The sequence below is a fragment of the Lygodium microphyllum genome, chromosome 22, assembly GCF_053477565.2.
Source record: "Lygodium microphyllum isolate KBCC chromosome 22, Lygodium_microphyllum_v1.1.10, whole genome shotgun sequence".
NCBI lineage: Eukaryota > Viridiplantae > Streptophyta > Polypodiopsida > Schizaeales > Lygodiaceae > Lygodium > Lygodium microphyllum.
Window position 1 is genome coordinate 48,447,783 of NC_141156.1, and position 21,865 is coordinate 48,469,647.

The following is a 21,865-nucleotide window of genomic DNA, read 5'->3' on the forward strand; positions in this document are numbered from 1 at the left end:
AGCCGTGCTCTGATACCAATTGAAAGGTGAGAAGAATCGAAGCTTACACTCGAGAGCTATAACGGGAAAGCAAGAGTAAGAAAGAGAGAGACAAGAAATGGAAACTCCAACAATCACAATGTGTGACCGGGCCTTCCTTTATTCAAACTGTCACTAAAAGAATAAAGAATAAAGTGACGGTGACGGGCGCCCGCCACCTGCAGTATGCAGTGGCAGTGACTGTCAATGTAGTAATACATGGGCGGCTAGGCGAAGGCGCCTTTACTCCCAACAACTACGTCTAGGCACATTCCCACATTTCCTTAACGACCACTGACTGCACATTTTCCATTCAATTACACCTACATGGCACTTTGAAATGTACCTATGCCTTGCATGCTACAATCCTACCCCAACCCCTTTCGATTCCAAGCTTCAGCCAACCCACTTTTGACTCTTTGACTTGGCCCTTATCGATTATGCTCTTAAGCCTCTCTTCCTCCACCTTGGATCCCTCTATTCTTCCACACTCTTCTCTAGCCTATAAAAGACGCTCCTCCCCCCTTCATTCTTTCACACCAAATCAGTAAGCATTCATATCTACATCTCTAAGCACCACTTCAATCTTGGCAATCAAGCTTTCACTCTCTTCTCCCTCCCCAACCCCTCTATCTTTAAGCAAGCTATCTATCAACCCTATCCCAACCTCTCTCTCTTTTTTTTTTCGTAAATCCCAACCTCTCTCTCTCTCTCTCTCTCTCTCTCTCTCTCTCTCTCTCTCACCCCCATCTAAACTTCCAACTTCCAAGCTTGAAGCCTCAACCCTCCATCAACATCATGACTCATGAAATGTACAAGGCCTTCAATTTGCACACCATCCACGTGGAGAGGGATACAAATAAGTCCAACTCCAACCATTGGCCATGCAAGTATTGCAAGAAGCACTATATAGTGCGGTGTGATCAGACTTCAATAACTTTCCAAGATATACGCGCAAGAGAAGGGGTTTATTTTGGGAAGAAGCAAGTTGCTCCACACAAGAAAATCCTCAAAGCACTACAAACGAGATTCTCATTAAGATAAAAAGAAAACCCACTAGAGAAGGGAAAAGTGACGCACTGGTACCAACACCTATGGCTACTTATGACGAATCCTTAAATGTAGACCTATCTTCGACCGATGCCTTCACCATTGGCAATGGCAAGTCCACATCTACGTTCGGCTCCAACAAAAGGCAAAGGGTGGAGACTCATGTAGCACTGAAGAGACAATCCTCTCTCTCTCTCTCCCTAAGTCATATGCATGGATAAGTTGTCTTTCTTACAGAAGAGCAACAACTTACGAACATTGAAATTGCACGCATGGTGGTTGAGTACAATCTTCCATTCAATGTCCTAAAGCAAAAGCAATGGAAAAAGATGGCAAAAGCCATTGTCAATGTGAGTCCATGCGAATGATGAATCAGTGTCACCTACAATGACATGAGGACGAAGACGATTGATAAAAAGGAGAGTATTGATAGAGCCCTTAATCCTTTTCAAGCTGCACAAACAAAATATGTTTGCTCTATTCTCACCAACAATTAGAATGATCATAAGAAACGGGACATCATCAACATGTTTGGTTCATGTCCATTTGGCACCTACTTTTTACAAGCCATAGACACCAGTAAGAGGGAAAGGCAAACAATCAGCACGTTCACCTACTACCACATTCAACAAGCTATCATTGAAGTATACATTTATCATGGTCTTTTTGAATGTGTCTCTTCGTAATTAGAGTTTTGTATTATAATTTAATGATCATGATTCATGAAGCCTTATCCTTCTCCTATCTCTCTCCCCCCTAAACCTCTCATTCTAAAAGTTGATTCTTGAATCTTTCGAGGCTCAAGAGTCCTCTCTCTCTCTCTCTCTCAACATGGTAATTTGTGATTGTAGATGGTCCCCTCAAATGTGGTGCAAGTTATTGAAAATGTTAGAGACCAAAGCCTGTCCAAGACTGCACAGTCCAATCGGACTGTATAGTCGGACTGCCACGTGGCAGTCTGACTGATTGCAGTCCAGTCGGCTGCATTTAATGCAGCCGACCTGCCTGATTTTTTCGCCCAGATTCTGGCTATTTATAGCCGAGGTTTTCAGGAATCTTCCACACTTTTCTGCTCGCAGATTATAGACTGGTGGCTCACGCAGATTCCGTCTTTGTTCGCAGATTTCTGACAGGAGACAGTGCAGACTGCAGCGGACTTCGAGGTGAATAGCAGGTTGCATCGTCAAGGTGGAGACACGAAGTCCAGCGCACTGCGCCCATGTACATATCTGCATATCTTTGTATACAGCACACTTTATACAGCAGATCTTCATCTTCCACTGTCTCTCTCTCTCCTCTCTGCGTTCTCTCTCTCTCTCTCAAGCCCTACACTTCCACACCGCTGCACTCTGACATGGTATCAGAGCAGTATTAGAGGGCTGACTGAGTGCAGAACCAACCTGAAGAGGAGTTTCTATCGCGACACAAGGCTGCGTTTTCAGCGTTTGAGGGCAGGCAAGAGGGCTGCGCCTCGGAACAAGGCTGAAGCGAGCGTGGGCACGCAAGAAAGGAGTCTAGGTGGTGGATTTGCTGCTGTTTACTGCTGTTTGACGAGGAGAAAGTTTGAGTTTTCAGCTTTCAAGTGCAGGTTTTGCTTTTTCATCGCCTCCAGCGGGTGAAGAAGTTTCAAGACGCGGAAGAGTCCTAGCAGACTGAGTTTTCACAGTCAGAGGGGACTGCTTTTGCGTTTGTGAAGGCATTACAGGTGAAGATGTCTACCGAGATTGACTTGGAGTTCCAGACGATTATGGACCGGAAGGTGCCTGTTTTACCGACTCTTCCCGCAGATCAGAAGCTTGATGGCGACAACTACCGCATCTGGCACGTCATGATGTTGGCCATCCTTGAGTCCTATGATTTGGCGGAGCTTGTACAGGAGAAAATCGACAAGCCCTCGGTAAGAGATGAGTCCAAACTCTCTTCCGATGCTCGTGCGGAGTTGGCCAAGGCACAGTCTCACTGGGACAAACTGAATGCCAGGATTCGTTTCCTTTCTTTTTCTGTATTGTACTACAGCCATGATAGCTCACATCGAGCACTTGACGGTGGCTCAGGAGATATGGCTGAAGCTTAATCAGATGTATAACCGGATGACCCTTATGAAGCAGGTTTCTTTGGAGGTACAGATGCGGACCTTGTCCGTGAACAAGTCTTCTTCATTGCGGGAGTACATCAACAAGCTTAGACAGCTTCAGGTACAGGTTCAGAATGCGGAGAAGCTGATTTTCTCCGAAGACATGGCGATCACACTATTGTCCCAGTTGCCGCCACGATTCGGTGCTTTCTACTCCGCCCTTATTGCTTCGGGGCGAGAGTCCACTCTTCGATGGAAAGAGTTGGTTCCTATGGTCTTGGACCAAGAGGAACAACTGAAGAGACAGAATGCTTCCAAGTCGAAGACACTGACAGATCAAGCCTCTCAGAAGAAGAGGAAGGACCAAAAGAAGAAGAAGGGGGATAACAAGTCAAAGAAGGACAAGGACAAGGACAAAGAATCCACATGTCATATTTGTGGAAAGACTGGCCATTGGAAGAAGGATTGCCCTAACAAAGACAAGAAGGACACCAACAAGAAGGACACGAAGGATTCTGGAGCGATGGCTGCACCCTCATCAGCTGGGTTTCTACATCTAGCGGTCATTGTGATGCCCTTGTATGTCACATGCAAGATATGCAGAATACCAAGGCTGATATGATTGATGCACTCTTGTCAATTGACGATGGTGTCACTCAGACTTGGATTGTAGACTCTGGTGCCTCTTTCCATGTAACTCCTTGCTTGAAGTGTTTTGCTATGTTCAATGCAAGCAATTATGGAAAGATGTACCTTAGAAATAACCATGATTGCAACATTGATGGGATTGGCACCGTACACTTGTCTTTAGACAATGGCCAAGAGCTTGTGTTGAAAGATGTCATATATGTGCCTGACATTAAAAAGAGTTTACTATATGTTGGTCAACTTGACTTGCATGGCTACACCACACTGTTTGGTGGTGATTTGTGGAAAGTAAAAAAGGGTTCCATGCTGATTGCCAAAGGAACCAAGAAAGACACGTTGTATTGTTTGCACTGTAAAGCCTTGAATGGCAAGTTTCTTACAGTTGCTGAAATTTGCAACCACTTGGAGTTATGGCATAAGAGATTAGGCCATATGAGCCAAAAAGGACTTGATGTCCTTACCTCTCTGAAGAGGGTTGATGAAAAAGGCTCTAAACTTGGTTTTTGTAATGAGTGTCAATTTGGAAAGCAAACAAAAAATTCATTTGACTTTGGTGTCTCTCGTAAGTCCAATGTCTTGGACTTAGTGCATTCTAATGTATGTAGTATGCCCCTGAAATCATTGGGTAGTGTTGCATATTTTATCTCCTTTATTGATGATTGTTCTAAGAAGATTTGGGTGTACTTGCTAAAAAAGAAAAGTGAAGTGTTTGCTGTTTTAAAACTTTTTATGCATTTGTGACCACTCAAACAAGTAGAAAGCTGAAATGCTTGAAAACTAATAATGAGGGTGAGTTCACATCGACTAAATTCAAGTCATTTTGTGACTTACATGGCATTAAGAGAGAGCTTACAACCCCTTACAGCCCTTCTTCAAATGGGGTGGCTGAAAGATATAATAGGACTTTATGTGAAAGAGTGTGGTGCATGCTATCCATTGCAAATCTCCCTCATGCATTTTGGGGAGAGGCACTCAAAACCACGATTCACATTTGCAACTGCTCTCCCAACAGGTCCTTAAATAATGGCATCCCTGAGGAGGTTTAGTCTAGCAACTCATATGACCATTTACGCATATTTGGTTGTGATGCTTTCATGCAGGTTAGGAATGAGCTGAGGAATAAACTTGACCCAAAATCCACCAAAGGCATTTTAATGGTCTATGGTGATAAGGGTGAATGTCGCTATAGAGTGTGGTTACCTCAATCCAAGAAAATTATTCACAGCCGTAATGTTGTGTTTAATGAGGCAAAATTGCTAAAAGGCTCTTTAGCCTCTAATGAAGATCTAAAAAATGTGAAAATTCAAAGTTTGCAACCACCCATTACTTCAAAAAATGAGCCTCAAGGTGCTGTACCACAAACTGAAACTGATAATCAACCGGTTATTTTGAGCCAGATGATGATGGACAGCAAATAGAAGCACGAGGAGGTCATGGACAGCAAGATAGGCCTACTGATTATGAAAATGCAGGTGCTAAAAATGAAAATGAAGGTGATGTACAGTATGAACAGCATGCTGAAAATGGTTTACAACAGCAAATGAATATTGAAAATAATATACCTCAAATGTAGACCCAATTCTTGAAAATGTTGATCATTGGGTACGCAGGTCTACACGCGTAAGAAAGCAACCACATAGGTTTGACCCCTCCTTGCATTATGTGATGCTTACAAATAAGGGTGAGCCTCTTACATACAAAAAGGCCAAGTCATGTGAGTTCAGCAGAAAGTGGGAGCTAGCTATGCAAGAAGAGATTGAATCTCTGTATGCAAATGATACTTGGGATCTTATGTCATTGCCAAAGGGAAGGAAGCCACTTCCAAACAAATGGGTGTACAAAGTCAAGACAATTGATGGGAAACCCAAGTACAAGGCAAGGCTAGTTTGCAAAGGTTATGCACAAAAGGAAGGAATTGACTTTCAAGAGGTCTTCTCACCTGTTGTGAAGATGACCACTTTACGTGTGCTTTTTGCTCTTATTGCTGTTTTGGATTTAGAGTTGTATCAAATGGATGTAAAAACAACTTTCTTGCATGGTGATTGAGAAAATCTATATGAAACAACCGGAGGGCTTTGTAGTTCTTGGAAAAGAGCAAATGGTGTGTAAGCTAAAACACAGCTTGTATGGGCTGAAGCAAGCACCACGGCACTGGTACAAAAAGTTTGATACTTTTATGCTATCTCATGAGTTACACGCAGCCATGCAGATCATTGGTTGTACATGAAAAAGGATACAAATGGCAGCCCCATCATACTTGTTTTGTATGTGGATGGTATGTTACTAGCTAGGAAAAGAAAGACTAGCTTGGATGCTCTCAAAAATCAACTGAAATCAGATCAAAAAACAAGACAACCTTGCAGATGTTCTCACTAAAAGTCTAAACAAAGCTCAACACGAGCATTGCATTCGACTACTGGGAGTTGGTTAGCTAAAGGTTCATATCGAACCTTTAAGTGGAAGGTTGTGTTAGCAGAGTATTTGTCAGCTCATGTGTGAGTCTGAGCTTGATCTGGGCTGGGCATTTTTATTAGGTATTTTAGGTATTTTTCTGGTGTGGCATTTTATGCCAGTGGGACATTTTATGCACCAATCGGCCAGCTTTAATGCTGTCCGACCAGCATTATTGCTTCCCACTTTTTTAGCCTATTTATACTCAGTGGCTCCTTCTCAATCAGTCACTTAATTTTCACCATTTGCAAACTCTGTGGAGAGAGGAACCAGTGCCAGTGCCCACGCAGCCAGTGACTCACTGTTGTATGCGACTATCTCGTGTTCAGATATATGGATTCCATTTCCCGTGCATACATCTGAGTTCTCATCTGTATCGTGTTCTTTCATTTCTCTTTTTGTCTTGTGTTTCAGCAGTTTATTTCAGCACATGTTTATGCTTCCACCGCTGCTCCACTTCTGACATGGTATCAGTTTTCAGGATTTGTGTTTCTGTTGTGTTTTATTGCTGATTTCAGGACTGTTTTGTGCCCCTGCTGATCAGACGACTGCTGTCGCAGCCAGGCGACCTGTTTTGGGGCTGTTTTCAGCCTGCGTTTTTTGCAGTTTTGCCATCGCCTGCTATTTACGCACCCTCTGCTGCCTGCGTTTTTCATCTGCAGCTGCTGGCAACAGTTTTCTACCTGTTTTTCTCCAGTTTACAGCCTGCGTTTTGCTGATTCAGTGTCTCTCGTGGCTGGGTGACTGTTACTTCAGGCCGTTTTTGCTGTTTTTGGCAGTTTTTGACTGATTTTTTGACTTTCTGCAGCAGATTTTGTCTTCTATTGATCAAATTTTGGGTTATCTTGCATGTGAACTCTTCTTTTCTGTAGTCTGTGCTTGTGTTTTGGCTGTGTTTCCTCTCTCAATTCCATCTCTTCTCTACTTCTCTTCTTATCCTCTCCATATGGCTCCTCCGTGCACTTCCACTGATGATAAGTTACATGGACCTGATTATCTCACATGGAGTGCTGTCATGAAAGCTTGGTTTGTGCAGAAGCGGCTATGGTAGATCGTCTGTGGAGCTCTTGCTCGACCTCTCCGTCCTTTTCCTCTTCTTGAAGACTTTGATGAGGACAACCATGAGGAAGCGGTGCTCACATGGGACTCGGACGATGCCCGTGCTTACTCGGCGTTGCTTCGGTGTATTTCTAAAGCGGTCTTACCGGCGGCTACCTCCTGTAGGACATCTCCTGAAGTATAGCAAAAGTTGCAGCAGATGTACAAGGCACCTTCCACCATGCGGGCCGTCACACTTTATGGCCAGCTCCAGCAGATGAAGTTTGAGCCGAAAGATACTATTCAGTCTTTTCTTCTTCGTGTTACGCAGGTACAGGACCAGCTTCGGCACATGCAATCTGCTCATCCTGAGGTGCATCTTGTCGGGACGGTCCTCTACAAGCTCCCCCCGAAGTTTGATGGAGTGGCCAATGCTTTGCGGGCGCAGACATCATCGACTCCTGTCAGTTTTACACATATGACCTCGATGCTTCTTGAGCATGAGGCATCCTTGAGATTACAGGGGCGGCTTCCGGCACATTATGGAGGTGAGGCTTATGTAGCTTCAGAGAGGGGTGACGGGAAGAAGAAGTTGAAGACCCAGTGTTACCACTGTGGAAAGAAGGGACATTTACAGAAGAACTGCAAGAAGTTAGCGGCTTCCAGGAAGGAGCAGAAGACGAAGCGGGATGCTGACTCTACCGATGAGTCCTCTCCTTCATCAGACTCCGACTCCGATCCTCCGACCAAGGTGAAGTCCAAGGCGCAGAAGGGATCCTCTTCTTTGGATCGCGGGAAGGGCTTGGTGGCCCCTTCCTCGACTGCTTTCTAGTGGTGGTGATAAGGTCATCCCTCACGACTCTCTTGTGCCAGAGAGGGAGTGTGAGCGGGTGTTCAGATGGGGCAGCCGCGCCTCATCTATACTTTTATACAGGTGCACAGGTTCCAGAGAGGGACGTCCCTAACGCATCGACTTCAGTCTGGCGGAATCAAATCCTGGAGCTGGGGTTGACATCCAGGTTCATGATGAGCTGGTTATCTGACAGAGAGCGGGAGGCTTTCGTCTGGAGCTCACATGAGGGGACACTTTGGCGGTCTGGCCAAAGGCGGGAAATCCATGGTCACCTATGTTCAGGGGCATTTTTGACAGGATGGTCTTGTATGCTACTGCAAGATATTGGTGATGGACACAGAGACATGCTATGATCTTCTCTATTTTCAAGTGTTTGGTACGATCGACATCGACATCAACATCAGGTTTTCTCCGAGGCACCTCGGTGGTGGCTTGATCACCCACTACTTGGGTATCCATGGTTCTACTTGGTGGTTCTATGTTGTATAGTTTCTGATCCCTTTTCATTGTACTATTGTATTATATCAGATCACCCATGATCTGAGAGAGGGTGTTAGCAAAGTATTTGTCAGCTCATGTGTGAGTCTGAGCTTGATCTGGGCTGGGCATTTTTATTAGGTATTTTAGGTATTTTTCTGGTGTGGCATTTTATGCCAGTGGGACATTTTATGCACCAATCGGCCAGCTTTAATGCTGTCCGACCAACATTATTGCTCCCCACTTTTTCAGCCTATTTATACTCAGTGGCTCCTCCTCAGTCAGTCACTTCATTTTCACCATCTGCAGACTCTGTGGAGAGAGGAACCAGTGCCAGTGCCCACGCAGACAGTGACTCACTGTTGTATGCCACTATCTCGTGTTCAGATATATGGATTCCATTTCCCGTGCATACATCTGAGTTCTCATCTGTATCGTGTTCTTTCATTTCTCTTTTTGTCTTGTGTTTCAGCAGTTTATTTCAGCACATGTTTATGCTTCCACCGCTGCTCCACTTCTGACAGGTTGTTGGGATATAAAGACCCGGTAACCTCCGTGTATAATACAAGCACATTGTACATGTGAACGCACCCTTTATGTGCCCTAAGTATAAATACAATTTATTCTTTGTGTATCAACATATTGTTGGTACACTCTTATCGTCTCAAACTTTCACTTTGCTCACACTCTCTCAAGCCATCACACTCACTCGTTCACTCCTGTTGCTCGAGCTGCGTCCCTATCGCTTCCAACAATTTGCCTTTAACTTCTTGATGCTAGGCAAATTAAGAAAATGCAGTGGTGCCTTGAGGCAATTATTTCTTAGTGACAAGTTCACCTCATCAACATTGGCAAATACTCCTACAGGAGTCTTATGCTTGGAGAAAGCAAATAACTCCACTTTTTGGAATGATGTAAAGTGGATAGATGCTATGGTATCACCTATTGTGAATTTATTGAGAGTTATGGATACTATGCAACCTTGCATTGGCAAGGTATATGAGACTATGGATAGGTTGAATAAAAAGCTGCAAGAATTGGTACCAAATGATGAGGCGTATGAGATACACCATTTAGTTGTGACGAGGTGAAACTCCTATAGCTCACCCATGCATACACTTGCATTTGTTGTGAATCCTGAGTTCCAAGGCAAGGGTCTAGAAATTGACACTGAGGTTATGGATGCATGGAGACTTATATTGTCTCATCTACTGCCTGATCATAGCACTAGTCGAAAGATCACAGATCAACTTTCATGTTATAGAACCTTTCGAGGTTCTTTTGGTTGTGGGGATGCACAAGAGGATCAATGTAAGATTGGGACAGCTTTGTGGTGGGAGGACTATGATTTGGATGGTCCTAAGTTGCAACAACTAGCCATCCATATTTTGAGTCAATCAATTAGCTCCTCTTGTTTAAAGCAATTGAGTACATACACTCACATTGCTTCCGTCTTGGTGTGGAGAGGACAAACGATCTAGTATTCATTAATGCTAATTTGAGGATGTTATGTAACAATATGACAACAAAGCCCGATCCATTCACAGAGTGAGAGATGTAGCAAAAAGAAACACATGCTGATGTTGAGGGAGATTCAGCAATTTATGGTACACATGATGATGAGGCTAGCACTTCAAGAGTAGCTAGAGTAGCCACAGATCATGATGATGATCTTTGATTTAGTTTACTTATCATAAGTCTCATGATACATGACACATGTACATTGTATATGATATTATGATCATTGATGACAATGTGACACTTGGGCTATTGTGTCATGCCGACATTATATTTATACTTACAATCTTACAGTTACCCTTTGGCCTATTTTGACATGCCGCATTTTGCTTCAATCTAGAGATTAGACTTTATATTTGTAGTCTTTTTTGGGGCAATGAGCATGTTATTTCAAAGATTAGACTTCATATTTGTAATCTCTTAAGTCTTTTAGCAATGGAACCATGGGCATGTTCTTTCAGCTTAGACTTTAAAATTTAGTTCATTGCTCATTGTTTTATCATTTATGGCATATGTATTATGCATTTTATAATTGAATAACTTACCTCTTAAGCCTTGTAAGTTGCAATTTAATTTCTAATGAATAGTTTTAGAATGATGCATAATTTCTTAAAGTTAAAACTTAAAATGATTTGTTATTGTGAATTATATACCTTGGTTTTAACACTCTAGAGTCCACATGGATTATGAGTGAAATATTAAATTTTTTTCATGAATTTTAATTGTTTTAATGTCGTTCTTGTTCCCATGTTCCCGTTTCCTAGGTTTGGCATCCCCGTCCTTGTTTCCCGTTCCCGTTTTTCATTTCATGTTTCTATGGGCTACAACAACAAGTAACAACAATTTGAGGGCTATTTCAACCAAGCAACATCATATTCGAGGTGTTCCATTAGTGGAGATGGCTTTCATAGCTATCTAAATAGGGCAATAGCTGATTTATTCCATTTTCTCGTGATGGAAGTCAAAACTTTCTCTCTCCTCAGCACTATCTCATCCTCCAATCTAGATAGGGCAACAACTGATTTTTTCCATTTTCTCGTGATGGAAGTCAAAACTTTCTCTCTCCTCGACATTCTCTCTTATCCTCCAATCTATTCTCATCCTTCCTCAACAATTTCCAACAAAATCAACCATTGGAGGTGGAGATTTTGACTGATCTCCGTTGTAAACCTTAATTTATAGCACAAATTTGGATTTGCCAACCACCTTGGTAAGCATGCTCAAAAATTGAAGACCTACAAACTTAAATTTCAATCACTAAAACTGAGGCAATTTCAAAAGATTCAAGTGGTCATTTAACTAATAAACATTTAAGGCTAAATTTATCACCCAAGGAGCACAATTAAAGACCAATCCCCAAGCAAACCAAAGGGCGATTTGGTTTGAAAGCTTATTGGTCATTTATATCTGCAAGAGACAATTGGAGAGTGAAAGAGATTCAAGGAATCTCAATGTATTCCACCTAGATTGCAATTCAAGATTAAAAAATCGCACAAGAGACGTCAATTTTGGGGCCAACAAGCTGTCCATTGTCCAAGATTTAGTAGTAACATTTGCATTTTCAATTTATCATTATTTTATACTTACTATAATTGTTGATTGATCAAGTCATTATCATTGTCACCAAAAGGAAGGTTGGTAGCAATTTGAATCATACTCAAATCATAGTTTCATACGCCTTTGCATTTTATGTTTGATTCCCATTAAAAAACCATGGGTGGTACTCAATCTAAGTGGCTAGGTGATTCCTGTCCACTCCTTAAGCCCTTCAAAGGCGACAACTCAACAACACGATAAGAGGTCTCTTATGTTTGAGCAATCAAGGAGGATGGTACAATGTGCAAGAGGGGATTCCTTACACAATAGGATTGGAGGAAAGAAAGTAACATACTTGCATATATGTGCAAGGTGCATAATGCACAAATGGCATTCCCAATAAAAAAGCACCAAGGTGCAAACTTCAAAGTAATACACCTCTAAAAGTCAACTAATGGCCTAAATCCAAAATATAGATAAAAGACAACATGAGCTAAGATTGGATAACTTATCATAGATCTAAGTAAGGGTTTAGAAATTAGATTGAATCTAAATGTGACGTGAAATGGAAGGAAAGAGTGAGGAGTATCAAACAAAGTGAGTGGGAAGCACTAAACTCATGCGCAAATAAAATAAAGAATGATCGATTACCTTAAGAAACATCTCTAAGCATAGAGCTTTCTTCAAATTCATATTGATACCAAACTAAGTCTCTTAGGTGACTTATAGTTGGACCCTGTGTAATCGAAGGAGCAATGTAAACGTAATCAACCTCACACAAAAATGGATTGTACAAACCTGCCACTAGGCTGTATTGTGAAGAATTTGAACTCTCAACTATGTCCCAAATGGATAGTCTTGACTCTTTCCCATGCTCAAAGGTGATCAATCTTATCATAGACTACCCCAACTAAGATGCACCTTGTAAAAAAATATGAGACCAAGAATACCTCAATGAATGAACCCTAAAAGAAAGGTTAAATAGATGAAGCGTTGTTCCCCAAATCAAGACCATAATATCTCAACAAAGCCTCCATTGAAGGAATAGCTAGGAAAAGCATCTAAAGATTCAAAGATGGAGTGATCTAAGCCATTGTGAATCAACATGTGATATATAGTGTAATCAAAAACAAACCGAGCAATCCATGATAACATCAAGTAACCCTTTATAAGAGCACCAGCTCTAATACCATGTGAAGATATGCTAGGGTTTGCAAAAGAAAACATTGAGTATACAACCACGATTAAAACAAAGAACCCAAACATAAACGCAAGAACACAAAACACAAACAAAGAAGAAAGATGACTCTAAAGTGAATGAATTAATGTAGTAAATTAAGAAAAGAGCCTAAAAGATGCTCAAAGGGGAGACATGTCCAACAATCAATGGCTCTCATGAAAATGGGCTAAGAGAATAGTCCCTTCAATGGAAGGCCAACAAGCTAGAAACCAAAATACAACAATATTTAGGGCTGAAATTAGTAAACACAACAATGTAACCATTTGAAGATAATGGCAATTAATCTCATCAATAGCAATGGAAGGCTGGGCAACAACTAGAGAAGAAAGATCTCATGCAAACTAAGTTTGCATTGCAAGGCAACAACAATGAACAAGGCACCAAGGGCTAGTGATGACATGGCAAAAATCTTGATGGGCAAGGACAACCGTTGGAGGGAGAGCTGATGGTTAAAGCCTCCAAGACAAGATATAAGATTGAGTGGTGGACAGCTTATCTATTTATAGATGAGTGGATCATCCTAAATTAGGGTTTGGCTTATGGAACACAAACACTCTCTAGGACAACACACTACTTAATGAAACTTTGGGTAATTCACGTGTTTAGGGGCTATTTTAAAGACCTAATCAATTTGTAATGATGTTTTAAACTCCCCTAGAGTGAACTAGCTCATTTATGTGGTGGTCATCGATACACTTTGGTTCCGTTCAAGGTACTATATAGGCTTTGAAACTATATATTTGCATGGGCAACATAAGAATCATTGTAATGTACATTTGCATAGGACACATGAAATGTATTACATGGCTTCATCATAGTGTCTTGCAATGGTCGAAGCATTCTTGGATTTTTGGCATGTTAATATATTGCCTTTGGTTTTAGTATCAAACAATACTAATCATTGAACATTAACCATGCTTGAGGTCCATGAAATGTACATGCAATGTACATTTGCATGGGAGTCAAGACATAAAATGTATTACATGGCTATATAAGATGCATCAAATGCATTCTAGATTGAGTCATTGTTTATGTTGAGTGTTTTCATTATTGTGCCTTGCAATTGTCAAAACATGCTTGGACTTCTGAATCAATTACATACGATGCATACATTGTGTCCAACACACAAACTTAGTATAGTACCAAATATACACAACAATTTGTCAAATAAAATACAATGTTTCATATGGTTATTTGTTTTAAAAATAAGAAATAAGTAGTTAACCTATCAAATATGATCTATAAACTTCATGCTTTCAATATAATGGCAGATGATACAAAACTATGACAATGCAAGTAATGATAGAGATAGATGCAAATTCCAAATAGAGGAAGGAAGAAGAGAGCTAGAGATAGGGGATGAAAAAGAGAGAGAGAGGTAGTAAGAGAGGGGTAGAGGAAGAGGTGGTAAGAGAGAGGTAGAGATAGCTAGGAAGAATAGAAAAAGAAAGAATAAGGAGAGAAATTTTGAAGCTTGTGGTGATATGTAGAGGTGAGAGACAAGTGTGAGAAACAAATAGACAAAAAATGTAGATAAATTGGCCAAAAAATGGATAGAAAAACACTTTTAAAAAGCTCCAATGGTCAAGACAATGGACAATTCTTCTAAAACAATTTGGACAATATAGATCCCATGTGGATCATACAATCGAACTAGGCTGGACGAATCACACTATATGTATCCATCCACGAACAAAATGCAACCATAACGCAAATTGTAGCTTAGTTTTAGTGGTTGAAATTTCAATATTCTAGGGGCATGAACATAGTTTAGCAATAGATACAAATGTTGTTTGATAGTGACATTGCACATATTTCAATAGTAACTGATGCCTTTGGCTGATTGCATTGCAATCGAGAGCAATTGCAAAATTCAAGGAGACTCACATCAAGAATTTTGAACGTAATACTCTTTGGGATGCAACAAATCTTGGTCAAAGGCATTGAATAGCCCCTTGAGAATGAGCTTTGATGCCATGAGGATTAAGGAATTCTAGAAAGTTTCAACACTTTCAAGTTCAAAGTAGCAAGGATTACAAATTGGGGTTGGAAAGTGGCTAAAACATAAGCAAGGCCATAACACAAATTGTAGCTTAGTTTTAGTGGTTGAAATTTCAATATTCTAGGGGCATGAACATGGTTTGGCAATAGATACAAATATTGTTTGATAGTGACGCCGCACATATTTCAATAGTAACTAATGCCTTTGGCTGATTGCATTGCAATCGAGAGCAATTGCAAAATTCAAGGAGACTCACATCAAGAATTTTGAACATAATACTCTTTGGGATGCAACAAATCTTGGTCAAAGGTATTGAATAGCCCCTTGAGAATGAGCTTTGATGCCATGATGATTAAGGAATTCTAAAAAGCTTTAACATTTTCAAGCTCAAAGTAGTAAGGATTACAAATTGAGGTTGGAAAGTGGCAAAAACATAAGCAAGGCCAATTTATTATCAATTTGTTGAGCTATAAATGATTAAAATTTCAATCATGGAGATCGAGTTTGCACAGGCAAGTATGTCGATCAAGTTCTACCTTGTTACGTGGCAAGCAACCCCTTTTTAGGCCATGCAAGGTTGAAAAAGGATATGAAGAGTAGTTGCAACCAACATGATTCTAATGCATAATATAGCCAAGCAACAACATATGAAGCAATCTCTATACTAGCAACTTAATCAAAAGGCCCATCAAGGACAAGTGATAGCTTTTGGAGTATCATTTAAGGCAAGCAACAACTATTGCACACTAGGCCAAATAGAATAGAAATTTCTTCTCTTCTATTGTTTCTCTCTCCTACATATGTAATGCATGTTCAATCTTGTGATGCAAATTGATATTTAGACCCCCAAATTCAGACTTGAAGTATTATTGTTGGAAATTTGTTGATTCTAGATATGTAACCAATAAAAACTAGGGCATGTATGGCTGCCTTAGATTGTATGCATGCATGTTTTCAATAATGCGTAAAGATTGTTCTTGTCAAATTCAATCAATGGATAGCAAATTGAAAGGTATGCGGTGGTCTACATCGGGTTGAGCTACGCGCAACAATAGGAGACTCAATTTGGCTCCCTTGGAGACAAATTGAGTATTAAGGCTTGATTGCACACAAGTTGTTGAAGAATTGTGAGGAATAGAGCCTCAATTTGCTTGGATTTAAGGGGGATTTCAATTGAACAAACTTAAAGAAATGTTGAGTTCTCCAACTAATCTTTCCCATTTCAAAGCTTCAATCTTTTCTTATTATAGCTCACCTTCTAAAAATTAATCAAAAAGGAATACTACAAGAGGCACCATGACTTTAGGGCCAAACAATGCCAACTTGTCTCTTTTCATTAGGGCAATTTAGCCCAAGGTTAGTAATTATTAGATTTCATTTAGCTATCGATTTCATGTATTAATTGTCTATTGTTATCAATTGAAATCAAGGTCTCACCACCCTTCTCAATCAATGAAGACTAGTTTCATTAAAAAACAAATTAAATGAGATTCAATGACTACCAATCCTAGGCTACATTGCCCTCATATAAAGAGATAAGTCAACGTTGATTGACTCCAAAACCTTGGTACCTCTAACATAACTTTTTGCTTAGGTCCAAGTTTTGATGACTTACAATAAAGAAAAGTCAAACCTTTAAAATTGAAAAGACCAAGTTGAATCCAAAATCCCCCCAAGTTACATTAACTAAAATCTCCTCAATTTCAACTAATCAAGGCTCAATCTCTCACAATGCTAAAACAACTTACTATCCTTTTAACTAGCAAACCTAATTTTCAATTTACTCATTGATTTCAAATCATAAGGAGCTAAATGAAATAAATTTATCTTAGGATGGACAACCAATTACCTTTCATAAGAGTGGATCATAAGTATATGGAGCCATTCCCAAAAAACCTCTGCCATATACATAATTTGGATGTCTTCAAAAGGAATTGGAGCCTTCAAATCTTCAAGAAAAGCCTTTGTCAAGAGTAGACAGCTTGTTGTAAAAAACAAGGCATGTTGAAGAAAATTGCCATAACTTCTAATAGAAGTATCCAAATAGGGCATGCCATATATCAAAACATAGCTACTAAAGAGTAGCTTGACTCTGTAGATGGCTGAATTTTGAATATTAGTCTTGTTTGGTTTCATGTAATTCAATCCTAATATAAACCACCAAATACCATCCAATTTACTGTCTATTGACTACTAAATTACCAACAATAGCCCTTATGTGAAATTAAGATTCTCATGCATACATCCCAAGGCAACTATGCATGCCCCTAATTCTTGTTGGTTACAAACTTGGGATTAGCATAGTCCCAACAATGACCCTTTGAGTCCAAATATGAGACTCCATACATCAATTTTCATCTCCTAATTGAGCATGCATTAGATGTGGAGGAGAGAGAAGCAATAGAAAAGAGAGATCTCTAATTTCATTGCCCAAAAAGTACACAACAATTTTCACTTGCTGCTAATTATCTTCTAGATGATGCCACCTTTTGCTAATTAAGGATTTATGCCATCAAATTACCCAAATTGTCCATCAAATCAAGTTGCTCACTGCTAATTGACTTGCAGCTCTCAATTCTACCTTCAAAACTACTCTATCCAACCCCAAACTATCCCCCTCTCCAACCTTGCATGGCCCAAAAAGACCTCAATTGCCACGTGGCAAGTCAAACCTTGACACTTAGTAAACTTACCTATACAATCTCAACCTTTAGAAATGGATTTTTAACTAGTTTAATTCAACAAACTAAAACATACTTGACCTTGCCCAAGTTTTGGCCACTACCCAATCTCAATTTTAAATTGCTAGCCACAATGAACTTAAAAGTGCTTCAAACTTGCCACAAACCCTAGACTTAGACATTACATAATTCAACTCCCTATCTCCTCATGAGATTAAAAACCATTCACAAGGGATACGCAATGTCTTTGACCAAAATCCAACCCATGTACCTACTAGCACATGTCCATCATAACTTCTACTAATGTCACCCACTACCTAAACTAGGGTTATCGATCATCATGACTCACATTTGACTCGATCTCACATGTGCACAACTTTATTATCCTACAAGCATTAAGTTTAAAATTCATGAGCCCATGACACCTTGGCCCTCAAGCTAAAAGTGACACTCTTAGGCTTGAGATCTTCAAACTTCAAGTCTCTCCTCTCTCCAAGCTTCTCTAGCATAATTGTTGGCCAAAGATGGGTATAACCAAATTATGTGTTGCAATCACATAATATTCTAGAGTACTAGAATGAGCAATATCAAGTTCATACTACAAGTTTCTAAATATGGAGCAACAATGAGTTTCATGTATTAGGATTCTTAGAGCATCTCTATTTAGTGTACATTGAATAAAAAGACTTATTACAACTCCACAAAACACAATTTACTCAAGCCCTCAAGTCGATCTTTATGTCAACGTAGCTAGTCGAATTGGCATCCTCTAGATATACCCTAAGAAACCCTAACTCTTAGCATCCAAGTCCTTCCATGGCACTTCATGAATCTAATTCTCCAATCTTTCCACTAGTCTACTAAGCATACACCAAACCATTATCTTGTATTAACCTACTAAGCATACAACACAACAATCTAATTACTCTCTTAAAAAGCTACTCAACTCATATTACTCTTTTCCATCTCAAAGTTAAGCAAGATATATTCCTTATCTTTCACATGATCTAACATCATGCTTGAAAATGTAACTTTACAAAAGTCTACTTGTTCATTAGTCTCAATGTATTCAAGCAAATGCCGGTACTGCCAAATCATAAAACCTTCATCATTATTTTCCTTGGTACTCCTACTGATAATAAGAACAATAAAAGCTTACAATAATTTTTATCATAATGACAATTTAACAATGATGACACTTCTATACCTAGTATATTTCAAATTATACATATGGCAAACTCTTCATTGGCCCAATTTTCCAATAAGTGGCCATTTTTGAGACCTTCATGGGTAATGTGGAAATCTTGTTAGTTTATCAAACCCAATCCAAGAAGCCTATGAACCATCTATACAACCAATTGCATAAGATCGTGATGCAATAGTTCTAAAAGGTAGGATTCCTATGGCTCCAAGATATGCATGATTAGAGACTAAGAAAACCTAAAACAAAGATTTGTTTAAATCCTCTACAAACACATAACACTTTTGCTTGTCCTATGCTACTTGTACACTTTTAATCTTTTTCTTGAATGTTTAAACGGCAAAATTCTTACACCTCAAGATAATAGCCCCATACAATGAGTGATTGACAAAAAAGCCCCCCTCACCCAACAAACTAGAGAATAGATTCCATAAGCCTTTGATGGAACCATGCACAAGACCAATCGAAAAATTGGATGTTAGTTTATATTCTAAATGTTTGAAGTAAAGTAGCAATATTTAAGATAAAGTGGTGCTCATTATTCAAAGTGTTGCTTGGACAACAACTATATGATCATGGAGATAAGAGAGAGCAACAAAAAGTTTTATAAGATGTTTTCTTGACATGATTCCTCCACTATTTTCTAGCAAAATGGTACCATTAGCATATAGTACACCACCCTCCCAAAACTTATACAACATGTTGTAGAATGTCTTAAAAAAGAAAGCTTACAACTATTTACTACTTCTAGGGTTGAATCAAAGATGTTCATCCATGAAGAACAATTGAATGTAGATCTTCCCCTAGAATGTGACCTCTTGCCCAATCTCATGGCTTGTGAACATCAACTTCCCAAATTTCAATAGAAAGATCATTTGACAAATATCACAAACACCTTTCCAAAGTCTTTGAGAAACCATCAATTTAAAACCTCTTAGTGTCGCATCAAATGCCAAACTTGGTAATACTCTCGCATATAGGATCTAGAGTGCATAGCCGAGCTGGTTGAAGCTCAGGTTTAACAAGCAAGGATGTGTAAGTTGGATACTAGCCTCCAACTATGGACTGTCTCCATCGTAAAGTACTCTTAAATTTTTTTGATAATTTGTCTAGCTTTCTTCCTTCCCCAAACACAAATTGTTACCTAAGTGTTATCGCGCAGGCAGATCTAACACCAAAAGGCTACCAAGTTTCACAAGAACTAATTTGTATGATTAATTTTACAACTTCTCTGAAGAAGCTTAAAAATGCATGTGAAATGGATCCAATATTGTAAAAGCTTCTACTATAAATTCTCACCTCCCTCTTTCAATTTTTTAAAGGTGGTAGAAGCAACTCAGAGTGGGGCTATGTAGAGAGAAAACCTCTCGGTCATATGCATTGTAATTGAGCATGTGCTAAACCAAGTGAAGCAGCAACCACGGAAAAAACAGTAAGTTAATCTACAGCAGCGTCAACTGCTTCATCCCTTGGTTCTATCCGAACGATGCACTTGGTTTTAAGATTTCTTTCCAAAGACAGGAAATTTTTCTTTGGCTTGAAATCTTCTCTAAGAAATTTGGTTTTAAGCTTTCTTTCGAGACACAAGAAGAGCAAATTTCCAGGTTATGCACTCACAAGCTCCAGAAGCTACATGTACGATCGAGACTCCCATGAGGGGCCGAAGGCGAGTGGGAGCGAGCAGCATTGAGCTGCTATCGACAGCACCCTTGCGCGCGATGAAGTCCCATGCTGTGCTTCCGCAGAACAGAAGCTCGCCGCTGCGCGCGCTTTCGTCACCTTCCTGCGTGTCAGGCGCTCCTGATGCTGCCATCGCGAAAACCCTAGCTAGCAAAGGGGCAGCACGGTGCTATTCTGCGCACAGATTCGACAGCTTCTTCTTCCTCCTCCTCTTTCTTCTCTTCTGCTCTACCCTAACAAACAAAAGGACTAAATGGGAGGAAAGGAAGGAAGAAGATTTAAAGTGGGACCTTCCTCGACAAATTAACACGGACTTTCCCAAAGTAGTGGTTTGAAAGAAGCGGGAAGCCACGCTTACGAAACCACCTCGCTCTCTCTCCCCCACCCGCCCGGCGCCCACAAAACACATTTTTAAAGCGTCTACAAAAAATATATTAAAAAATCTTTAACTCGAAATTTTGGAGGGGTTTTTTAACCAAATTATTCACATTCCTCCTTTTAAATTTACAGCTTTTATAGAGTTTATGGTTTTCAACCTTTTTACAATTTGTTTTATGTTAAATTTCAGTTTTGCGTGAACACTACTCTCTCTTACTTGTATTGGAATTTTCTATTACTTTATGGCATTTATATATTTATCATTTTTATAAATGTACTTTATTCAAGTTTGAGGTTTTGAGCATGTTTTTAAGGTTTTTTCAAACTTCGCAATTCATTCTACATTAAACCTCAAATTTCCATGGACATAACTTCTTTATTTCACCTTTGTATGGGTAGAATGAGTAGTCAAAAGTGTTTCCAAATTTTCAAGTTTGAGGGGCCAAGTCTTTTTTATTTTTATAATTCATTTACAGTTGCCATATGGCAAAGTTTATTTGATAGCTTTTAACTTGTCTTCACCCATTAAAGTTGTGAGCTTTGCATATCAAATTAGTAACCTCCCAAGCTGCCCACCAACCTAGTTTTTGAATAACAAACCTGAATGCAAGCACCCAAAGTACCCAACCAACTCGGCTATCACTTCAAGGATAGTTTCAAGTCTTGTTGCTTTAGTGGTTAGTGTGGTAGCTTTAGAGTCTCCTTATTGGTTGAACCAAATCATTCTACTCGTCTACATGCAAACTTTTTATACATGAATGTCACCATTTAAAGGTCATTTCTTTCATCATAATTTAGAGATTTTTATCTACACTAACATGTTATAACTATAGATTTTGTAAAGTTTAATGTTTCAAACCTTTTTCTTTATATTTTTAAGATTTTTTTCAAAACTTTGCAATTCGTTACATTAAACCCAAATTTCCGAATGACCATAACTTCTATGTCTCACCTTAATGGCTAGTCAAAAGTAGTTCCAAAATTTTCAGCTTGTTTGGGTCTTGTTGCTTTAGTGGTTAG

General features: G+C 39.6%; 1 protein-coding gene across 2 annotated transcripts in view; it reads right to left on the reverse strand.

Annotated features, from left to right (window-relative positions):
* Window positions 1–20,734, reverse strand: part of LOC148017120 (Regulator of chromosome condensation (RCC1) family protein) — a 47,303-nt gene extending 26,569 nt beyond the window's left edge. The window contains exon 1 of one of the 2 annotated variants that reach the window (XM_087662416.1): window positions 20,405–20,734. In XM_087662416.1, the coding sequence (XP_087518542.1) occupies window positions 20,405–20,600 (196 nt within the window). In that variant the 5' untranslated portion in view covers window positions 20,601–20,734. The remainder of the gene's footprint in view (window positions 1–20,404) is intronic. The other variant, XM_087662415.1, reaches the window with a different exon arrangement.
* Window positions 20,735–21,865: the final 1,131 nt, after the last annotated feature.